Here is a 24,294-nt window from a genome sequence, read left to right on the forward strand (position 1 = left end):
TTTAACCATGTTAAAAAACAAACCACTGGGATAGCAGCGATCAGCGGAATAGGAGAAGGGGCAGCAGACCGCCACTATCCTCTATGGGCTGCCCGGATGATCTAGCAATCACCTGGGCAGCCCCCTGCGGCCCCACCCGCACTCACCCGCTTGCTGCCGCCACGTGTATTAGCGGTGGCAGTGAGCGAGGAACGAGGAGCAAATGAGCACTGACAGCGCTCATTTGCTCCTCACAGTCGGCCCGTGGAATAGGGGCTTTAGGGCCCTATTACAAGGGATGATTATCAAGCGAAAAATTGTTAAATCGTACGAATTTAAACGATATTCATTCTGTGTAATTGCAGGCGACGATCGAAAAAATCGTTCTTATGTCGTTGATTTAGATCTGAATCTAAAATTATTGTTAATCGTTCGCTAATCGTTCACTGTAATTCCACTTTGGTTTGCTCAAGTTCCGCATTTTTTCACTAATCGTTCAGTGTAATTGCACATTGTTCATCGTTTTGCTAGGATCAGAAGGAGTAAACGATCATAGTAACGATCGCAATAACGACCATCGTTGTCTGTAATATGGTCTGTAATGATTTCAGGTTAACGATAAACAATCTCATTTGCGATCGTTTATCGTTAGTCGTTAATAGTTAAAAATCGCTCCGTGTAATAGGACCCTAAGTCCCTCAATAGTTTTAGTTTGCATTTGGGAACTGGAAAGTCCATCACGCAGAGACACTGCAGAAGTCCCATCCAGCTACTGTAATAAGTCCTTGCTAATGTAACCCATATTATGATGGATGTCAAACTACTAGAGATCATAGCAACACAGCAAAAATCTACAATGGTAGCCTAATATAACAATGCATAGCTAATAACATAACAATAGTGCAGACATAAAAGAAGAAAAAGAGATAGTAGAGAGAGAAGGGGGGCAAAAAAAAAGGAGGGGGTCTGTGGGGAGGGGTAAGGGGAGCTGCTATTAGAAAGCGTAATGTGGAACGCAGGCACCCAATGGCCCCAAAGCCAAAGGCCTACTCATCGAAACTGTCAACAGTTGTAACCCAATGTAAATTAGCTATTGTAGAAACGGTGGCAGTTTTATAAGTAGTCCGTGTGAGCCACTTTGCTGACCTTATTCTGGTCAATCGCGATATAAGATCCATGTGGTACAAATGATTGACCTCTGTGATGGGGCTTTGTCGCCTTCCAATGTCTCCGAATTATGGACCTTAGCCAAGAAGTTGCGAGGGAGTAGGGAAAGTGGCTTTGGGGGGTTGGCGCGATGCGAGGGTTAGTCACCTGTATATAAATCTGAAAAACTGTGTTTCAAAATGGTTTCAAAGCTGGACAGTCCCACCATATGTGAATCCTAGAACCGGCTGGTCCACACCTCCAATATAGTGCGCTAATTGAGCAACTGCGGGCACCTATACCAGCGGGTCGGAATCTTAAGAAGTGCACTTTTTACTATGTATGTAAAACAAAACTAAAGCGGATAGACTTATTACTTGTTTCTTGTTTTTTCCCCCCATTTTATAGCTTCCTTACGTAGATTCCAGAGCGGTTCACCTGGCTTTCCTCTTTCTCCGTGGCTTGAATACATTGATGGCTTGTAACAGTGCGTGTGGCTACCCCTTTAACATGATGGATTTGATGCCATGGAACACATTTGATGGGAAACTCTTTCATCAGAAGTACTTGCTGTGTCATGAACACCGGCCCGTGGATGAGATCCTGGAGAAGAAGGTGAGTTATCCTCAGGGTCCTTTTAAGGCTGTATTCCACAGGGTGACTGATAGGAGCTGTCAGCGCTCCTTTGCTCCTCGTTCCCAGCTCACTGCTGCCGCTATTACACCCAGTAGTGAGCAGGTGAGTCAGTGTAATAGAGCCTTTACACACATAAATGGCTTAAAGGGAAATCCAACAAATCTAACCTGCTGATAAGTCCCTTTTGTACACGGGCGCTGAGGATGAAGGCAAGTCTCTTAACTTTATCCTCTGCGCTGTTCCCGTGCAGTTAGTAGTTAAGTCCTAGGGGTGTAGGGGTGGGACTATCACCCCTAGAACACTGATCCAACCCGGCTGGCACGCCTGTAGTAATAAAAATCAACAGTCCAGGCCCGAGGGGTAAACTTACCTTCATCCTCAGCGTTCTGTGCACAAAAAGGACATATCAGCAGGTTAGGGTCCTATTAGACAAAGCAATTTTTAGTTTTTTCTGATTAAAAATAAACGGATATAGACGGATCCATTCATGAATGAGACAAACACAGGTGTGAACCCAGCCTTATACTTACCTGTCCAAGACGCATCGCTGAAGCCTCTGAAGCCATCTCCGCAGTGACAGGCTGCTCAGCCAATCACTGGCCGTGGCTCTGGCCAATCTCACCTAGTAATTGGCTGAGCAGCCTGTCACTACAAATCACTCTTAAACCAAAGCAAATTTTCCCATAATCAGGAATCATTGAAATGCAGACAATTGGTTGCTCACCCCCAAAAATAATCATTTGTTTTTATTCTGAATAACAGGTAAAACAAATGAAACAAACATTCAGAATCAGCTGAATATGTGATATTATAAGTTACTGTACAGTATAGCAATCAGCATGTGGTGTATAATGTATAGTAAGTGCATAAACCTGATAACACAGCAGCAGTTTGTAGATACAGGATGGAGCTGCAGATCCCCATAATGCAGTAGCGTAGTACAACAGGCTAGAATAGAGAACCAGGGCTGCTGGCAGAGCTCTGTGTCGGCACATGACAGCAATGGGGAAGGGGGTTTGTTCAGCATGGACCAATCAGGAAGTGAGAATCACAGAGCTGTGCAGGAGGACAGTGACAGAAACTTTTCTATACAGCAGTGTATATACCTGAGTTTAAGTGCAGGTACATTATAGCAGGAATGGAGGGGATGGGAAACACAAGGGCTGACAGAGACTGCAGGGAGCATGAAGGAATGAGCAGGGTAGATGTGGGCACATACATGCAGCACTCTCTGTCCGGGGAGAGAGGGGTTACAGCTATGGAGAGATTACCTCCACAGTCCTGTCCCCTGATGTAAGCCCCAGCCTGAGGTGGATCTGCTATGATTTGGAAGATGAGGGAGACTTCCTGGGTTAGAGTAGAGTGCTGTAGACCCCGCTATGCAGACCATGCCCCTCTCCCACTCACCATCCTACCCAATACACGGAGCTCTTAAACCAAGTTATGATTTTGAAAAGCTGAGAGCTCTTCTTACAAAACGCTCTCAATCCAAGTTACTCCTAAACCAGGGTACCACTGCATATATCTACAGCCCTTGCTGCACGATTGTTGAGCCAGGTAATAAGCTTGGTAAGCGAGCGCTGATCTAGCAGATCGGCACTAGCTTAGACTGTGCATCGGGCAGTGTAATACGACATTGGGTGTGTACGCGGTCAAAGATCAAACCAATAACGAAAATGTCTTTGTGTCGTTGATCGCATCTTTTTTTGCTCACCATAAAATCAGTGTAAATCGTTCGGTAATCTTTCGCCGTATGTACACATTGTTGGTTATTACGATCTTTTGTTTACGATATTATGCGAACTTTCGAAATCACGATTGTAACTAATCACTATCGTTCGATGTATTATGGCGAATGATTTCGGGTCGTTCGTAAAAGCGCTATCGTTCATTGGAGAAAACGGAAAATTGCTCCATCTAATCGGACCCTAACATCACTATATGTGAGAGAGGGCAGTATTTTCAGCAGTGTTTATTTTTTAATACCTACCATGCGGCCACCCCCTTTAAGCTTTGGAACAGACGTGCTGTTTTTCTGGTGAGATGAGTACATTTTATATTTAGGATTATAGTAGAGCAGACGTGTTTAGTGTTTCTACTGAAAACAAAGCCTTGCGCCCTGCAGGCCCCATAATATCTGTGCGCTGACTCTGCTGAATACAATCGTCTTCCGTTTTTAGCCTTTTCCTTATTGTTGCGATCAGGCTGCTCAGCGCTGGAGGTTACTATGTCTAGTAGATGTGCAGGGGTTAGATTGTTTGCCTAACTATGTTATTACTATAAACAATCGATATATCAATAATATATAAAGAAATCTATATGATTGCCTTTCTAGTGGTGAATATTTAACATAAACATTTTACATAATAAACATTCCCTACGAGAACAATGTGAAGCGAAAACAAGTCATATAAGATAATGAGTGTGTAAGAAGGCATCGGTGACCCGAGTGTGTACACAGTCAACATGCCGCAGTGTTGTATCAACACTCCATATTTATAGGCATGGTACAGGGCAAGCTGTGTTACATATTATACTTCCCTTTTTATAGTAAATCGTAGCTTGTATACACATATATTCAGTTCAGGGATAGCTAACCATAGTATTCAGCCAAGTATCCCTAAATTTATAAACTTTTTTTTTCCTTCAAATCAACTGGTTTTAGAAAGATTTGTAATTTACTCCTATTTAAAAATCTCCAGTCTTCCAGTATTTATCAGCTGCTGTATATCCTGCAGGAAGTGGTGTATTCTTTTCAGTCTGACACAGTGCTCTCTGCTGCCACCTCTGTCCTGTCAGAGCAGCAGCAAATCCCCATGGAAAACCTCCCTGTTGTGGACAGTTCCTGACATGGACAGAGGTGGCAGCAGAGAGCACTGTGTCAGACTGGAAAGAATACACCACTTCCTGCAGGACATACAGCAACTGATAAGTAATAGTTTTAAGTAGCAGTAATTTACAGATTTGTAACTTTTCTGAAATGGATATGAAAACAATATTTTTTCTCTAGAGTACCCCTTTAGGATAGTTTTAGGCAATGTTATTGCTGCACTTCCCGGGCACTCTAGAAAACAATTTTACAGTGTTCTTCATACCTGAGCTATAGTACAACAGAGCTTTCCTCAATAGGGTTTGCATTTGTCGTAGATTTTGGGGCCCGCCTGAGGATCCATGATTAAGAGTAACTTGGATTAAGAGCATTTAGCAAAAAGAGCTCACAGTTTTTCAAAATTGTAAATTGGTTTAAGAGCATTGCTTTGGTTTAAGAGCTCCCTGTACTGGGTGTGGGTGGGGGGGGGGGGGGGGAATGGTCTACATAGCGGGGCCTACAGCACTGTACTCTGACCCAGGAAGTCTCCCTCACCTTTCAAATCATATTGGATCCACTTCAGGCTGGGGCTTACATCAGGTGACAGGACTGTGGAGGTAATCTCTTCATAGCTGTAACCTCTTTCTCCCCGGACAGAGAGTGCTGCTATACTGTGCCCACATATGTCCTTCTCATTCCTCCCTGCAGTCTCTGTCAACTCTTTCCCATCCTCTCCATTCCTGCTATAATCTGCCTGCACTCACACTCAGCTATACGTACTGCTGCTATAATGTGCATGCACTTACACTCAGCTATACACACTGCTGTTATATTGTGCCTGTACCTACACTCTGTACAGAAAAGTTTCTGTCACTGTCCTCCTGCACAGCTCTGTGATTCTTATTTCCTGATTGGTCCATGCTGAACACATGCCCCTTTCCCATAGCTGTCATGTGACCACACAGACCTCTGCCAGCAGCCCTGCTTCTCTATTCTAGCCTGTTGTACTAAGCTACTGCATTATGGGGATTTGCAGGTCCATCCTGTATCTACAAACTGCTGCTGTTTTTTCATTCTTATGCACATACAATACATTATACTCCACATGCTGATTGCTATACTGTACTGTAACTTATAATATGACATATCCAGCTTTCTAAATGTTTGTTTCATTTGTTTTACCTGTTATTAAGAATTTTTAATCATTATTTTTGGGGTGTGGAACCAATTGTCGGCATTTCATTGGTTTCCTATGGGGAAATTTGCTTTGGTTTAAGAGTGATTTGGATTACAAGCGCCGCCCCGGAACGAATAATGCTCATAATCCAAGGCATCACTGTATGTGTTTGTATATATATATATATTTGTTTGCCAGCTTCAGTCAGCACCCCCCCTCCTTATATATTACTAATGATGAAATAGTTGCCATTCCCAGCTGGCACAAACAGAACATGGAGCCAGCAGCCTGTCTTATTTTCCTCAGGTCAGTGAGCGGAGGGCAGAGAAGGGGTAATGAGGCTTGGCAGTGATCAGATCACACTCTCATCCATCATTTACTGCCATATTAATCAGATCAGATCTTATATGAAGAGACGCATTGTATACTGTGCTAGTGCCAAGTCCACTTGAACAATGCTGACCCCATAACGCAGTGTTTGATATAGTAGTGTCCAGTGTCCAGAATGTTATTGCATTCCCTTAGTGTCAGTATTACCATATTATAGCGCTATACGCCACTTCTGTTTGACTGTGCCTTTTTGCTATGTATATCTTACTGTCCATAGTGTAACACAGATACCGGTATAATAAAGCTTTCTATCTTCTCTGAATTATTCCTGCTCAAAAATCTAAAAACTAGAGATCGGAAAGAGCAAAACATTAATTAACAACTCATTTTTATTATTTTTACTATTTATGACTGACAAGAGTATAAGGTGTATGGGAACCTTAAAGGGGAAGTCCAGACAAATTGAATACTCTGTTGAAGGCAGGGCGGTGCAGGAACATAATAAAGAATGTATACTTACCCATCCCTCTGCCCCTGCGGCACCAGCTCACTGACTGCTGCCGGGCTCGACTTTTCTGGCTTCCTGTTACATCATGACCCGGGGAAAAGTACCCGCTCAGCCACTCAGTGACTACTGTCCCTCCCCAATCACTGATTGGCTGAGCGGGCATTGTTTTGCTGGGATCAGATGGCGTAAACGATCATAGTGATGATCGCAGTAACAATTGTAAGTAACGACCATTGTTCTGTGCAATATGGTGAACGATTTCTGGTTAGCGATAAACAATCTTGTTTGCGATCGTTTATTATTATACGTTAATCGTTAAAAATCGCTCCGTGTAATAGGACCCTAAGGGCCTTATTATACGGAGCGATAATCGGCCCGATTCAACTGATTATGGGTCAGTGTAATAGAGACAGTGATCAGCCAATGAAATGATCATTGGCTGATCGTTTCTTTAGGTCCAAACCTAAAATCACCGGCTGCCAACCGCGCATCACTACATGTAATAGCGATGCGCGGACGATGGCTAACAATTGAATAAACTGTTATACATCACCTTTCCAAGCTTCTGGTCCTACTCCTGTTCTCTGCCTCCTCCCCGGCTGCAGCTTCAGAGCGGCCTGTCAGCTAAGCCAATCACTGGCCACTTCAGTCCTCCACTCTGAAGCTACAGCCGTGGAGCCAGGGAGGAAGCAGAGAACAGGAGTAGGACTCAAAGCTTGGAGAGGTGATTTATAACGGTTTGGGACAAGGGCTGCACGGACATCGCTAACGATGTCTGTGCAGCCCTTGCTAAACGATAATCGAGCCATGTAATAGGCTCAGTAAATGGGCGCCGATCTAGCAGATCAGCGCTCATTTACAACATTGATCTGGCTGCCAGCGGCCCGTGGAATAGGACTCCAAGGGTGCACCAAGCGTTTTTTTGACGACTAATGATTATCGATAAACGTTCTCAAGAGACCGTTATGGCAAACGACCCGAAATCGTTATCCCAATTACACGGAACGATGATCGTTACTTATGATCGTTTTGTCGTCGCTATTGCGTACGTTTCAGCAATGACTTCTTATTACACCGAACGATGTGCGAACGATCAAACGATAAAAATAGGTCCGAATTCTATCAAACGACCAACGATTTCTCATTGGTCGTTTAATCCTTGTCTGCTATTACATGAAACGATTATCGTTTAAATCCGATTGATCTAACGATTTTTGGAACGATAATCGTTCCCTGTAATACCACCCTAAGAGTTTGTGTTGGATGAACTCCTAATCTTTATGAGATGACATCTGCCTAGCAGCTCTATGGCTAAATGTCCTCACTATCACCCGGTTTGCCCCTTTCCCGTCAGAATCTCTGTATCGGTCTGACATTAGTCCCGCACCTTAGCATATGACGCGACCGTGTTATGTCCTACACATTGATCCGTTCCTATTTCCCTGCTCAGGAGGTTGAGCGACACATAAAAGTCTTGCAGTCTCAGCTTTTCTATGACAGCCCCCCCCCCCCCCTCCATCTCTCTATTTACCTGTTTTCACGTTAGTTTTATGAACGGCCACTCAGAAGTCGTGAACAATGCAAAACATATTTTCAGCATGTAGGAATGGGTCTCTATTTGTCCTGATTGGTTGTGCATTCCAGCGGCACCTGAGCAAATACACCTCTGCATGGCACTACTATGATTAATGGTTTATCATCACAAAGCATGTCCACCTTTCTGCAGTGGCCCAATACCAGATCTCCCATCTACTTCCTAAGACCTTTCTGGGTGCCTCTGTGTGTCACATACTGATAGACATACAAAAGAATAGACAGAGGCGTATGAAACCTGGAGTAAGCAAGGTCTTTCAAGTTACTCACGTTTAGGGTATGTAGGACCCTTCCTACATTGTCAACTAAATCTTTATGGACTTCCTTAAAGGGGTACTCCAGCAAAACGTTTTTTTTCTTTGAAATGAAACGGTCAAAAAGTTATATAGATTTGTAATTTGCTTTTAGTTTTTTTTTTAAATCTCTAGTCTTCCAGTACTTATCAGCTGCTTTATGTGGTGTATTAGTTCCAGTCTGACACAGTGCTCTCACAGGTTCAGGAGAGAAGTGTTTTTAGAGAAGAGGACACAGTGAGAGGTGAGTTGTGGGAAAGATCAGAAGCAACGTGAGAAGATATTACTTTACTGAAAGAGTAGTAGATTTTTTTTTCTCCGCTCTTGCTCTCTTGGATGGGTGTGGGTGGAATGGGGTTAAAATATTGTTGTAAGGATGTTAATGAAATTATTTTTTTGTATATGACTAATTGTTTGATAAAATAAAGAACTATAAATAATAATAAAAAAAAAAAAGAGTAGTAGATGCTTGGAACAAACTTCCAGCAGATGTGGTAGGCAAATCTACAGTAACTGAATGTAAACCTACCTGGTATATACATATATCTATCCTAAGGTAATAAGAAAGGAAATAATAGAAGGGCGGACTAGATGGACCAGAGGGGCTTTATCTGCCAACAATCTTCTATGTTTTTAACTTTCTGACACCACTTGATTTAGATTTTTTTTTTGCTGGAGTTCCCCTTAATGTTGGTAAGTCACCTCTGTAAAGCTGACCGTACACATAAGAAAATGGTTTCGTTTGGCGTGTTGCCCGTGTGTGGCCCAATGTTGTCTCTTAATTTTTCTTATACTCAGGTGATTAATGCGCTTTTTTAAAATGATGGATCAGACCAAAAAGCTTAAAGTGGCAAATTGATGAACTTTGATATGTCAAAAAAACCTAACATCGGATCGGGTAACATTTGTGGTGACATAAAATAGAGTGACTGCCGGCAGCATCCATCTATGATATATGGAGGAGCCAGGAGAACCCATATAGAAGAACACCAGTTGGAACGCCAGAGGGACAGGGGGGCTTTAACCAAAGAACAGCTGTCACTTCCTCCTCCTCTCTATTTATAGTGTATAGCGCTATAATAAAATAATCTCTGGTAATTGACTTCTTTGCCTTGGGAGAATTCTCGTAAGTGTATCCATATGCTGGGTGCTGTTCACTGGCCATGATGGTGTTAAAATTTCAGAGCGTCAGGAAAAATGTTAATTTTTTTTTTTTTTTTACTATGCCGTTGTAATATATGGTTACTTTTAGGGCAGCCATACTTATAGGGGGAGATTTATCAAACATGGTGTAAAGTGAGACTGGCTCAGTTGCCCCTAGCAACCAATCAGATTCCACCTTTCATTCCTCACAGACTCTTTGGAAAATGTAAGGTGGAATCTGATTGGTTGCTAGGGGCAACTGAGCCAGTTTCACTTTACACCATGTTTGATAAATCTCCCCCTGTGTGTCTTACTTCTTAAAAGCCTACTGAATTTGCTTCTACTTAAAGGGGGTACTGCAGAGAAGTTTTATAATCAACTGGTATAAGAAAGTTATATAGAATTAATTTCTTTTAATAAAATCTCTGACACAGTGTTTTCTGCTGTCACCTCTGTCCATGTCAGTAACTGTCCAGAGCAGGAGAGGTTTTCTATAGGGATTTGCTGCTGCCCTGGACAGTTCCTGACATGGACAGAGGTGGCAGCAGAGAGCACTGTGTCAGACTGGAGAGAATACACCACTTCCTGCAGGACATACAGCAGCTGATAAGTAATGGAAGACTGGAGTAAATTACAAATCTATACAACTTTCTGAAACCAGTTGATTTAAAAGAAATAAAATTTCACCAGAGTACCCCTTTAAGTCTTACCTATCATGCATGCCGTAAATAACAAATGTAAATAATTGAGGCTTTATATCACGCAAGACCAGGGAGAATGTGATAAATGCAGAAATGTTTTGTTTGCAGGAGTCTTTAATAACTGACTTCAAGAAACTGAGGATGATGATCACTGAAGCCTGTGCAGCACAGAACAGAATCTTGCATCCTGCTCCAAAAGGAACTGCTGGACCCTCACCAGGTGAGGAAGTGGCCAGGGCCTAGACAAGTTGTAGTTGGTGGTTTCATGGGGAACCGTAAGGGGAGGTGGCAGTGTTAGCTACACGATTGACCATCTGACATCTTTCATATCAAAGACTAAAGGGCCTTTTACACAGGCGGATTATCAGCCGAGAGAGTCGCAAAAAAATGCCTCTGCGGCCGATACTCCGGCCCTCTATAAGTGACATGGATCACCCGAGGAGCCTTATCCCCGGCTGATCGTGTATTTAGAGGTTTCTTTAAAATTACTCGTCATCGGGCACATATCTTACTGTGTAAACAGGGTTATTTGTGGCCGAAAATGATAAAGGCAAACTAACAGCACAGAAATGTATATATCCATGCTGTCAGTTTCCAGATCACACAGCAGTACATACTTACCATCAGCCCTGCTGTGTCATCCGGCATCCTGTTCTCCGGCTGTCCTGTTCTGGTGCTACATCTTCAGACCACCGCATCCTCCAGAATGGTTGAGAAGTGGAGGAGGCAGGCCTGGAGATACAGCAGCCAGAGGATGGGCGAGCCGGAGAATAGAATCCTGGATCACAGCAGCAGCACACTAGGTAAGTATGTACTGCTGTGTGATCTGGAAACTGACAGCCCAGATATATGTATATCCTATACGTTTGTCTCTCCTGTCAGTTTCCATGGCTGCATGAACGATCCAAGCCTGGCTGCTCGATTTGTTCTGCTGTGTAAAGGCACTGCAAACGAGCCACTGATCTCGCTGATCGCTGCTCGTTTTTGCCCCCCGCACCGACAGATCTTCAGGACCAAGGGCCCTATTACATGGAATCAGCCAAATTAGGCAGGTTCATCAGGTTATCGATCCATGTAGTAAAGACAATGATCGTCCAATGACAGCGATCATCGGCTGATTGATCTTCTGGTCCTGCCTAAAAATCATCGACTGCTGACTTCAAACCACTTCGGGCCCGATCTCTGAAGTGATAGGCCGCTCAGCCAATCACAGGACGGGACAGCACCATGGCAAGTGATTGGCTGAGCATCCTGTCACTTCAGAGACCGACACTGCAGTTCTCACGGCGGCTGTGGGCAGCAGACAGAAGCCAGAAAGACACCGGCAGAAGCACTGGGGAGCGTGGACAGGTAAGTATAAACTTTATTATTTTACACTAAATACAAAGGCTGCACAGACATCGCTAGCGAAATCCGTGCAGCCCTTGCTGTGTGATAGTTGAGCTGTGTAATAGACTTAGTAAACAAGCGGCCGACGGCCGATAAATGTTTAAAGAAAAATAAAGTTCATATATATCTGTCTACCTTCTCCAGTGCTTCTACCCGCTCCCCGGTATCTTCCTGACTTCTAGCCACTGCCCTAACTTCAGAGCCGGTCTGTGAAGTTACAGGCTGCTTAGCCAATCACTGGCCCTTTACATGGGTTATTTGGCTGTGTAATACAGTACCTTTACAGTACACAGCTTTCTGATACCCCCGGCGTGGCATCACTAGAGCCTGTCCCACCACAGAGTTATAGCAAGAGAAGATCTCCAGACCTGTGATATAAACTAGAGATGAGTGAACTCCTAGCACGCTCGGGTTCGCCCAAACCTGAGCGTTCTGCATTTGATTACCGGTGGCTGAAGAAGTTGGATGCAGTTCTAAGGGTCCTATTACACGAAGCGGTTTTTAGCGATTAACGATAAACAATTGCAAATGAGATTGTTTATCATTAACCTGAAATCGTTCACCATACAACACAGAATGATGGTGGTTAGTTACGACTGTTACTACGATCGTTATTGCGATTGTTACTATGATCGTTTACTCCTTCTGATCCCAGCGAAAACAATGAACAAAGTGCAATTAAACTGAACGATTAGTGAACAAATGCGGAACTTGAGCGAACGAATGTGGAATTACGGCGAAGATTAACGATAATTAACGATCAACTACATACGAGCGATTTTTCGATCGTTGCCTGCAATTACACAGAACGATTTTTGTTTAAATTTGAACGATATAACGATTTTTTGCACGATAAGGGTCCTATTCCACGGGCCGATGGGGGCCCGATCAATAATGAAAACGAGCGCCAATCTGCTATATCGGCGCTCGGTTACTGGGCCTATTCCACGGCCCGATAATCGTTTAGGAAGGGCTACAGGGACATCGTTACCAATGTCCTTGCAGCCCTTTTCAAACACCATACATTACCTAACCATGTTACAGGGCTTCTCCTGCGCTCCTTTTTCCTCCTGGTCCCGCACACAGCAGCAGCTTCAGTGCGGCCTGTCTGAACTGACAGACCGCTCAGCCAATCACTGGCCACGGCGGTCCTGGCTAGTGATTGGCTGCGCGGTCTGTCAGCTCAGACAGGCCGCACCGAAGCTGCTGCTGTGTGCGGGACCAGGCGGAAAAAGGAGCGCAGGAGAAGCCCTGCAACATGCTTAGGTAATGTATGCTGCTGCTAAAATTGTCGGTCGCCGGCCGTGCATCACTATTCCACGCAGCGATGCACCGTCGGTGCCTGATGATTTTAGGTTTGAACCTAAATAAACGATCAGCCGATGACATGATCATCAGCTGATTGTTGTCTCTATTCCACGGAGCGATAATTGGCCGAATCGGGCCGTATTGTCCCGTGTAATAGGGCCCTGAGACTCCCTGTAAAACATGGATACAGCCATAGCCCATAGAACTCCCTAGGGCTGCAGCCACCGGTAATCAAATGCCGCACGTTTGGATTCGGGCGTGAACCCGAGCGAGCTTGAGGTTCGCTCATCTCTAGTATTAACGTGCTTGTCTAAAGCCAAGTAAGTTCACTGTACACATGCCAGTGTTTGCAATAAAAAGAACAATTATAAGCAATGTTTTTATATACTGCCTGTGGCTATCTGTAGTGTTGGGAGCATTGTCTTGATGTGACAGCACTTGACAAACAGCTTTCTCTGGTTCTGACACAACACGGTGGCAGCACCTTTGTAGTCCGCTCTGTCATTAATTCCCGGCATTTGTACACACTGTAAAGAGATTATTCTGCAACCCATAACAACAACTCTATGACTGTTACTCCCCTGTGTTTGTAACAAAGCAGGTGATGTAACAAATTGTTAAAGGGACAGGAACACATATTATTGTTTACTAGTTTTCTCTCCGTTCGGCTTGTTCTTTGCTCTTGTCCGCTAGTGACTACATTCAGGTAATTTCCTGCACAAACAGGTTTTACTCAGACTCAAAAGTTTGCCACACTTTTAGGCTATGTTCACACTGCGTATGATTTCGTCCGTAGATCGTACGCTGCTGTACATGTGCGGCTGAAACTACAGGCGTGGGAAAAATAGACATGCGGCCGGATGCGTACGAACTGCGAACATACGCCCGTAGTACAGTTCTGCTTCCCTAGCTTGTTTCGAAGCGATCTGAGGCAGGTCATTTACTTGGAAATCTTCGCCCAGCCCCGTAAACCACACAGAACCTTTTGGATCGAAAAATCAAGTTCAATTTGACTGAAATAAGTACTTCGTACGGGACCGCATGGAAATCCACGGCCGTGAGTTTCAACATTCCCGTCCTCAAACAATGGTCTTGTTCATTTTTCACGGCGCCGTATACAATCCAGCCGTAAGCTCATACGTAGTGTGCACTGTGCGGGCGTATATCGTATACTTTCAAGCGAACGCATCAACCTTAAAACTATGTGCGTATATTCGCGGTTCGCACTACGGACGGAATCATACGTAGTATGAACATAGCCTAAGGCTGGGTTCACACTACGTATATTTCAGTCAGTATTGTGGTTCTCATATTACAACCAAAACCAGGAGTGGATTAAAAACACAGAAAGGATCTGTTCACACAATGTTGAAATTGAGTGGATGGTCGCCATATAATGGCAAATATTTGCTGTTATTTTAAAACAACGGCTGTTATATTTAAATAATGGCCGTTATTTACTGTTATATGGCGGCCATCCACTCAATTTCACCATTGTGTGAACAGATCCTTTCTGTGTTTTTAATCCACTCCTGGTTTTGGTTGTAATATGAGGACTACAATACTGACTGAAATATATGTAGTGTGAACCCAGCCTATAAGGGGTTATCTAGTATTAGAAAAACATGGTCACTTTCTTCAAGAGACAGCACCGCTCTTGTCTCCAGTTTGGGTGTTGGTTTTGCAACTCAGCTCCATTGAAGTGAATGGAGCTTAATTGCAAACCACACCTGAACTGGTGGTGTCTCTGGAAGAAAGTGGTCATGTTCTTCTATCGCTGGATAACCCCTTTAAATGGATATTCCACTGAAACATAACTTTTGATATGCTGCTGCTCGTGGTGAGACAAACAATTCATTTCATACTTGTTAGTATCTATTTAGTCTCCTTCCCCCAGTTCTGAGCTGCTGCTGCTTTTTGCTGGAGACACCAAAATCTGTGTGTGAGCTTTTCTCTCTGTCTCCCCCTCCTCCCCCCTCCCTTCTGAGACAAATGGTGTAAACATGTCCCTTACTGGATTTATGTGCAAGAGCGAAACTCCCTTAAGGCTTTGTTTAAAGGGAGCAGCACCAAGATACGCATGCGTATACACCTGCAGCCTCACAGTGTTCCACTTGTTTCATTCTCCTGTAGTGTCGATAGTGTGACTCCAAGTTATTATCCCTTTAAGGCTATGTCCCCTATCCACATAATAGAGGACAATTAAGAAATTGTTGGGGGTTCAACCTTTGTGCACCCTGGTAATCTCTAGCTGTGATTGGCACATTACCGGCGGCTCTGTTCATTCTCTATGGAGCCTCTGGAAAGAGCCGAGTGCCGTACAAGTAACTTTAAGGGTGCGTGCACACTACTCATTCTGCGCATATGACCCGCGGCGGATTCTGTCGCTCGTACCCACACGTGGTGGCGCGCATCTCCGCCCGTGACATAGACACTATTCTATGCACGGGCAGATTACGTATTCCGCCAGAATTTCGGCGGACGGCGGAATCCGTCTGTGCCTACAATAGTGTCTATGGCACAGATGGAGATGAGGGTACGAGCGTTGGAATCCGCAGCGGGTTTTTCGCGCGGATTCCGTAGTGTGCATGCACCCAAAGTCAGAAAACCCCTTTAATAAATAAAACCATCCCAGTACTCCATATCCCTGTCCCTTATTTTTCCTAAGATTTGACTGACTGCTTTTGCACACATTAGCCTAGCGCCAGTAAAGGATCGTGTAAGGGCAGTATATAGCGAAGGGGTTAGCTAGTGACAGATCGGGTTTAGTGTTAGTTTTGCTCAGCAATATATTGTGCTATAAGTCATCTGTACGCTGTCACTAAGGATTTGCGCTAGTCCAGTCACATGTCCGCACACGCACATGTAACAACGACAATGTTTCCTTCATCTTCCCGCTACTGCCCCTTAACATGCACATTCTCCAATGGTCCTAGGACGCAGTAGGCACTATGATAATGTACAATGACATCTCCTAGTTGACTAGATAATATAATAATTACATTTGGCCCTTAGGGCCCATGCCGCACAGAATCCCTCAAAGGAATTCTTTACTTTTTTTATATACATTTTTTAATGCTGTTTGTTGAGGTGACATGTATAGAGAGTTGCTGAGCCATTCGTTTACCCCATGGCGGTACCTAATACTTACACGAGCAGCACGCCCACGGGAGTGATGAGTGAGGATTTCAGTGGTGGTCATGGGTTCACGGTGTGATTTATCAGCCTGTTCTGACTACTTCCCTTTAGGCCTTGGGATGAGTTGTATTTTCAGCCTTTGCCTGTGATGCTCTAATCCTTTATTAAACATCTTATTATAACTCATGTCTTCCTCTTGGTTACACGCCGGTGGCATTATATGTCATCTGCTAATCCTACAGTGTACAGGGAAAGCATAAGGGGGTTCATGAAAAATTTGCCTGTTTTCCCTCAAATTAATTTCATTTATTTTTAGGGATTTATAAACCATAGCAGTTTTAGGAATAAATGTAGGTCACTTTAAAGGTGGTACTCCAGCAAAAAAAAAAAAAAAAATCTGCCTTTAGGACATTCTCCCTAGTTGCCTCAGTTATTTTGGATTTATTTTTAACTTATTATGGATATATTATTTATTATTCTACAGTTTTTTTCCTTTTACATCAGCTGTTTTTTTTTTTTTTAAATCTCCAGTCTTCCCATACTTATCAGCTGCTGTCTGTCCTGCAGCAAGTAGTGTATTCTTTCCAGTCTGACGCAGTGCTCTCTTAGATCGCTCTCGTAGATCTTTAGATCACGTACAACGACCGCATCTTGTATTACATACACAGCTTTAGCGATCATCAATAGTTAAAAACAATTACTCCTGCTAATCCCTAGTTCCTCATATCTGTACGGGTTCTACAAACCGTAAAAAAAAAAAAAAAAAAAAAAAAAGATGTTGCTCTAAAATGATAATTTTGGAATTAATTATTGAGTGAAGCCTCTGGAAATCTATGAATGAATTGACAACTGGGTGTTTCAGTTTCCCTAGTCAATGGGGAGTGTCCTCACACCTGTGATGCCGACCAATCAGTGTGGAACTTTAGTAATGCATCCTCTTCAAAGAGAGGATGGTACTAAACATTTGTTATTTATCCATTTATTTCCAGAAGGAATAACAGGAATATTCCAACAGAAGTGGCCCCAGCATTGTTAGATCAGGGAGAATGCAAGTATGTACTGAAACAGGAGCCAGAGCCTCCTCACTTACCCTTATCTCCCAGCCCTTCCCTGGTGTACAGGGCTCTGTGTGTCAGTATAGGAGGTGCTGGGAGGTAAAAGCAAGTGAGGAAATTTGACAATTTTATAAGTTTGGCAACCATCATCAGCTTAGATACAGGTCACATCTATTCTCTAATGGTTATCCAAATATAGCTGATGTGGTCCCAGTAATTGAAAGATTCTTCTTTATTCCCTGTAGAGGTGACCGGCGGCTCGTGTACCAGAAGGGAGCAGTCTTATTCTGATCCTCAGTACGACCAGGGAAGGGAAAGAAATGCCTGGTCTAATGTCCATCATCAGCAAGCACCTAGTAGAGGTTAGTAGTTGAGTAACTTTAAAGTGTCACTGTCATTTAATTTATTATTTTTTTTTTTTGCAGAAATCAATAGTACAGGCGATTTTAAGAAACTTTGTAATTGGGTTTATTAGCCGAAAAATAAATTTTTATGATGAAACAGCAGTTTAAAGCTCTCCCCCCATCTTCATGGTATGGTTCTCTTATGGAGAGGGGGGGTGGGGTGGAGGGAGATGAGGCACCAAAACAGGACAACAAAGAGTTAATTTACAGCTACATCACTGGGCTATCTCCTCTAAAGTCAGCACTAACCTCTCTGACCTCTGAATACCGTCTTTCACACAGCTCCCGCTGTGTAATCCTTTGTTCTCTGTTGGCGACTAATCCCCCTCCTCCCGCCTCGTCTGCGGCAGCTCACACCAGAGAGTGGACGGGGGTACGGGGCGCCACGATCCGGGACCCGGCGCTGGAACCGAGAGGTAAGTCACCTGCACCGTTTATAACCACCCCCTCCCCGGCCATTGGTAAAAAAAAAATACCCCCAGACCGGAGTACCCCTTTAAGTGAAATCACTTACAGTATCTTGTACTAATCTTGAGTTACAGTCTATATTATTATAGTCCAGAACTACATTGACTTCTCTTTAGGCTGCAGAGCTATAGCGTCAAACCTACAGACCTCCAGCTATTGCAAAACTAGAATTGCCATTATACCTGGACAGCCGAAGCCAATGTCCAGGCATGATGGGAATTGTAGTTTTACAATAAGATTTCACAGATACCTACATGCTTAAAATAACCTTAAAGGGGTAGTTAACTAAAAAAATGTTATTTTTATCAAAGCAATTAGTTTTAGAAAGTGCCCGATATTTGTAATTCACTTCTATTAAACAATCTCAAGCCTTTATTCCAAAAATAAAAAATTTTCAAAAGTACTCGTTTAAATAAAATACATGAACATTTGTTGTTACAGAAGTTATTACAGAACAAGCAAACTACATTTTATTTATAATCATTTGAAACATCCAGGTTATTAAAAAATGTCTTCTTGCAACTTTAGGTAGATAGACTGTACGTATTCTGGAAGTAACAATTGGTCCGTTTTGTTTATCAGGAGGATATTTCTATTCTCACCGCGACCAAAGGAGCACGAATTATTATGAGCAAAATCAGCAAGGAAGTTATCAAGGTAATTCATGAAACCTGTCCATATTCTCTCCAGATAGCGGGCAACTAAAAAGTGGTACACAGTAAAAAAAATCTCCTGCCACTAGCAGAATCCTAGACGAATGTGAGGCTGGGTTCACACTGCGTGTTTGCTGTCCGTTTAACCCCCTCCCGCCGCTGCACTGTAAATTAACATTGCTGCAGCCTATGCCTGAGGCTGCAGTGATGTTAATTTACAATCGAGGATAACACAGGCGCAGGAGCTGCGCCTGTGTCATCCACGGCGGGTCCCGGCTATCAGTGATAGCCGGGGACCCGCCGCAACTCTCAGCACTGGAGCCGCGGTCCGGTGCTGACAGTTAACCCTATAGGTACTGTGGCCAGCACAACCACAGCATCTATAGGACTTCTGACAGAGAATTCTCTGCCTGTGTCAATTGGGGCTCTGCAAAGTGATCGCAGAGCCCCGATGATAGCCATGGAAACCGAAAGCCTCAGGCTTCCGGTTTCCTGGCTACGGAGGCCAGCGGGGGGAGGGAGGGAAGGCTGGGCACGCGACTGTGAGCTCTGCCACCTCCCCTCTCTCCCCTGCCGCTGTCACAAGATTGCACACAATTGCATCCGTTTTTGCATCAGTTTTTTTTTTCTCCCCATAAAATGTATACGTTAAACGGATTGCAAAAACTCAGTCTGAGCCCAGCCTTAGCGTGGTTCTGCTGACCGGCCTGTACCTGTATTACAGCCATGTGAAAGCAGCCCAGAGTCATCGTCACATATATTTTAGAAGTCACCAAGGCCAAACATTTGGTGTTTTTTTCAGTATACATAAAGACATATATATTATTAGTTTATAATCCAACAACTTTCATTATATTAAAAATACTTGAACAGTTCCATTGCTATAAATCTGTTGTTTTCTTTCACAAAGGACGGTGGGCCGACTCTAACCCTTCAAATGAGTACGGTAACAGAGAAAATACACAAAGGGGTCGTGAATACGGCAGACACAATCCAGGTAACGTAATAATTGCGTAGATTAGTAGTTCAGTTGCTATTGTTTCATAGTTAAAATTAAAGAAAAAATAAGCATCACATTAAGCGTGAAGTTTTAATGACAAGTAAAGGCAGCTAGTTAGAACATGCAATAGAACTTAAAAGGGGAACTGCTGCGAAAAAATGTTTCTTTTAAATCACCTGGTGTCAGAAATTTATATAGATTTGTAATTTACTTCTATTTAAAACTCTCCAGTCTTTCAATACTTTTCAGCTGCTGTATGTCCTACAGGAAGTGGTGTATTCTCTCCAGTCTGACACAGTGCTCTCTGCTGCCACCTCTGTCCATGTCAGGCACTGTCCAGAGCAGTAGGAAATCCCCATAGAAAACCTCTCCTGCTCTGGACAGTTCCTGACATCGACAGAAGTGACAGCAGAGAGCACTGTGTCAGACTGAAAAGAATACAGCGTATAGCAGCTGCCTTCTATTACACGGGCCGTAACAGCCGATATTGGCCGAATACGGACGATAATCGCTCCGTGTAATAGGGCCTTTAGGCTATGTTTCCACACAGTATTTTTCCTCAGTATTTTGCAGGAGTGGATTGAAAATACAGAAAGGCTATGTTCACACACTTGAAATTGAGTGAATGACCATCATTTACTGGCAAATATCGTCCACCGCTTTAAAATAAAGACAATTATTTGCCATTATATGGCGGCCATCAACTCAATTTCAACAGTGTGTGAACAGAGCCTTTCTGTGTTTTCAATCCACTCCTGTTTTTGGTATCAAAATACTGAACAAAAATACTGTGTGTGAACATAACCCCCAGTCCGTATGGGCATCTTGTTTGAGCCTTGATGACACATGTAGTCCTCTCATGGAAGGCTCCCATATCTGGCACGCTATGCCTGCAACTAGATTTTCTATACAATTGTAACAAAGGTAAAACAACATTTACCATCCCAACAAAAGCCAATAAGGGAATATAACCCTATGGGAATGAAATCTGCTATTGAACGTATTGTGTTACTTCTGCTCTGATAAATGTAAAATAGGCGCAAGGAGGAAATCCCCTCTCTCTGGAGGAAGATCCCTAAGCTTCTGAGAGGTATCAACCCAATCAGTACTATTGAGATTAACAGAAATTCCTGTAATTCTTCTCTTCTCTTGTTAGTTCACTGTCTCCCAAAAGCTGGGGTATGACGGTGTTGTACTACAGCTTTAAAGGGGTACTCCAGTGAATAAAAAAAATGTAAATCAACTGGTGTCAGAAGGTTATACAGATTTGTGGCTGAAGTCCCCCCATACACATACTCACCTGGCCCAGCCCAATCCCCTGACGCTCCTGGGAAAACGAAGGAGCGACAGGGGATTGTGCTGGGCCAGGTGAGTACGTGTATGAAGGGGGGGGGGGGGCTTTACAGTATTCAGGTTGCCAGATTAAAGGAGAAGTCAGGTGAAAATTTTTATTAAAGTATTGTATAGCCCCCCAAAAGTTATACAAATCACCAATATACACTTATTACGGGAAATGCACATAAAGTGCTTTTTCCCCTGCACTTACTACTGCATCAAGGCTTCACTTCCTAGATAACATAGTGATGTCACTTCCTGGATAACATGGTGATGTCACTTCCTGGATAACATGGTGATGTCACGACCCGACTCCCAGAGCTGTGCGGGCTGTGGCTGCTGGAGAGGATGATGGCAGAGGGATGCTTAGTGTCCCTCCAGTGCCCTGTGTCCCTCAGTGTCCCCCCGCCATCATCCTCTCCAGCAGCCACAGCCTGCACAGCACCGGGAGTCAGGTCGTGACATCACCATGTTATCCAGGAAGTGAAGCCTTGATGCAGTAGTAAGTGCAGGGAAAAGAGCACTTCATAAGCATTTTCCGTAATAAGTGTATATTGGTGATTTGTATAACTTTTGGGGGACTATACAATACTTTAATAAAAATTTTCACCGGACTTCTCCTTTAAGTTTTTTGCTATGGTGTCCCATGACCCGTACTCACCTGGCCCAGCCCAATCCCCTGACGCTTCTGGGAAAATGAAGGAGCGCCAGGGGATTGTGCCGGGCCAGGTGAGTATGTGTATGGGACGGGGATAGAGTATTCATGGGGCCTGATAAAGTTTTTTGCTATGGTGCCCCATGAATCTTAGCTAAGCCCCTGCAGAGCCGTATGCTAACTAATTTATACAAATAGACAATCCTAGCCGCTTATTGTCAACTTGGCTTGAACTTTCCAGTGAGAAATGAAAGTGCCAGAGCACCCTCTGTCGTGCTACCAGGTGATCTCGCTGTCGTTTCTTGTCAGACAACACAGGACATGCAGATGGCTGGAGGGACACTGTATCACCAGCTGGGAAAACAGGCTTTTCACTTGTCTGTGTGCTTCCCCTGCTGATGATGCCGTATCCCACTGGCCTGCAGGGAGCCGTTTGTCTCATGTTGGTTTTCTTCACACACAATCTTTAATTAGTGCTATTTTGCAGCGGTTTTGATGGAATTGCGGCAAAAATAACAATATTCCACCGCAGTTACGCAATTCATGGCAAATTAGCTCTAAATAACACTATGTGTGATCATAGCCTAATAGAGAAGATGGCAAAATCATGGAGTATGTTCCAGATGTCACAGATTCTCCCAGTGAAGCTGCTGGGCACTATCCTCTTCCATTGGACAGTGCCTAACCATACATAGAACCTCTCAGTTGTTATATTCATCAGTGCATATGGTTCCACCAAAGACCATAAAGTAACAAACTGATTTTAGGTATTTGGGTTGGTGACAGGACACCTTTATGGTGTTAAAGGGAACCTGTCACCATTAAAATGCTACCTAGGCTATTGGCATCATATTACAGAGCAGGAGGAGCTGAGCGGATTGATATATATCTTCAAGGGAAAAGATTCAGTATAACTTGTAAGGAGTCCAGTCTATTGAGTGACCCCGCCCACTGGACTCCTTATCCAGGGATCAGGGATTTCATCAACACTTTACAGGTATACTGAATCTTTTCCTACAAAGTTATATATATTTATCAATCTGCTCAGCTCTTCCTGCTTTATAACATCATGGTGATAGAATAGATAGCATTGTCTTGTTGACAGGTTCCCTTTAATAGTGACCCAACTTATTTACATGGAGAATCTATAGTCGCTCATTGACTCTTTGCTTTTCTCTCGTTATTAGGGCAAAGATCCTGGCGCAGAGGCCAGAGAAGAAGAGGACACCATTTTTCTAACTCATAATTGTTGAATTATTTACTTACATAACAAAAAAAAGGTATTTAAGAAATATGTATATATATATATATATATATATATATATATATATATGTTCATTGTTAATTACCTGTTTAGGTTTCTGGCCAGGAGGTCGGGTGTTTGAAGAAACATTGTCCCCTTCTATGACAACAGACAATCTAAGTGCTAGCGGGCCATAAATCAGCAGTGTTAAATTATAGGTCTGGAGCCTATATGCACATTGTGCTACTGTCATGTCCTTCTATGTGACCCCTGGCAGGAAGGACGCTCATAATTTGATAGAATGAACTAGTAGTTTGTTCCTTTTTTTCTGCACAATTAAGATAAAATTAAGTTCGGTTTAATAATAGATATATATATATTTTTTTTGCAAGAATAAAGGTCACTGAAATTAGCCCTAAACATGCTTGAGCATACATTATCTGCACGGCGCCACGGCTGTGTGTGGCGCTCCTTACTCCTCTCGCTCCTCATCAGCCAATCAGTGATTGGGGAGCGAGGGGAGCCAGGAGCGTCCCACAGAGCCGCCGCGCCGAGCAGGTAATGTATGCTCGGGGCTGCGGGCAGGCGGCCGGGGGGTTAAAGGAGGTGGGGCTGCAGGCGGGCGGGGGTTTAAAGGGGCCGGGTCCCATACAAGCAGCGGATTTCGCTGCAAACTCGCAGCGTGAAATCCGCTGCGGATCCGGTACATGTGAAGCTACCCTCAAATGAATATTTTGTCATTATTTTACCTGTCACTAAAACAAAAACATGCTGCAGAGATAGGTCCAAAGATTTTATTGTTCAGACCACAACCAATCAGTAGACTGAGCGAGCAGCCGAATAAGCAGGGAAAAATGCACGCTACTTTGCCTCTCCCTTCCTGCTCTGTGAGCGAGATAGCCTCATAGACTTAGTGAGTGGCCTCAGTAAGTAAGACCCCCCCCTCTAACTCACTGCCCCCCACTGAGTTTCTTGACACTTGTCCCGCTCTGTGACCCTGATGGCCACCTTGATGTGAGCTGCCTGGTAGCGCTCTTGGGGGTATCAGTCCAGCAGCAGGAGGCCAATACCTTCAGGCACTCCTGCAGCCACCAGAAACTGGGGAGCGCTGCCGCCATCGGGGGCTGCACCGAGACACCCGGGATCCCCTCTTCCTGGAGGAGCCAGCACCAGGGCCGCTGCTTTGGGGAGTCATCAGTCGGGCAAAACATCCGTGGGTACAGGGGTCCTCTGTCCCCCTCTCTCTTGAGACATGGATCAGCTGTCCTCCATCTCTGCAGCAGGCCGGGTTAGCAGCACTTGCATCAGTGCTCTAGATTGGTCCATGTCCT

At 43.9% G+C, this 24,294-nt stretch overlaps 1 protein-coding gene across 2 annotated transcripts in view; it reads left to right on the forward strand.

The window, feature by feature from the left end:
* Positions 1-24,294, forward strand: part of FAM120B (family with sequence similarity 120 member B) — a 73,730-nt gene that overhangs the window by 46,348 nt on the left and 3,088 nt on the right. For both annotated transcript variants that reach the window (XR_011360274.1, XM_069954937.1), the window contains exons 7-12: positions 1,534-1,740; positions 10,424-10,535; positions 17,451-17,567; positions 18,660-18,734; positions 19,641-19,727; positions 22,908-23,000. Coding sequence is in view for 1 of the 2 variants with exons in the window: in XM_069954937.1 (XP_069811038.1) it covers positions 1,534-1,740; positions 10,424-10,535; positions 17,451-17,567; positions 18,660-18,734; positions 19,641-19,727; positions 22,908-22,966 (657 nt within the window). In the remaining variant the exon portion in view is untranslated. The remainder of the gene's footprint in view (positions 1-1,533; positions 1,741-10,423; positions 10,536-17,450; positions 17,568-18,659; positions 18,735-19,640; positions 19,728-22,907; positions 23,001-24,294) is intronic.

Source organism: Dendropsophus ebraccatus, chromosome 15 (genome assembly GCF_027789765.1).
Source record: "Dendropsophus ebraccatus isolate aDenEbr1 chromosome 15, aDenEbr1.pat, whole genome shotgun sequence".
Taxonomy (NCBI): Eukaryota; Metazoa; Chordata; class Amphibia; order Anura; family Hylidae; genus Dendropsophus; species Dendropsophus ebraccatus.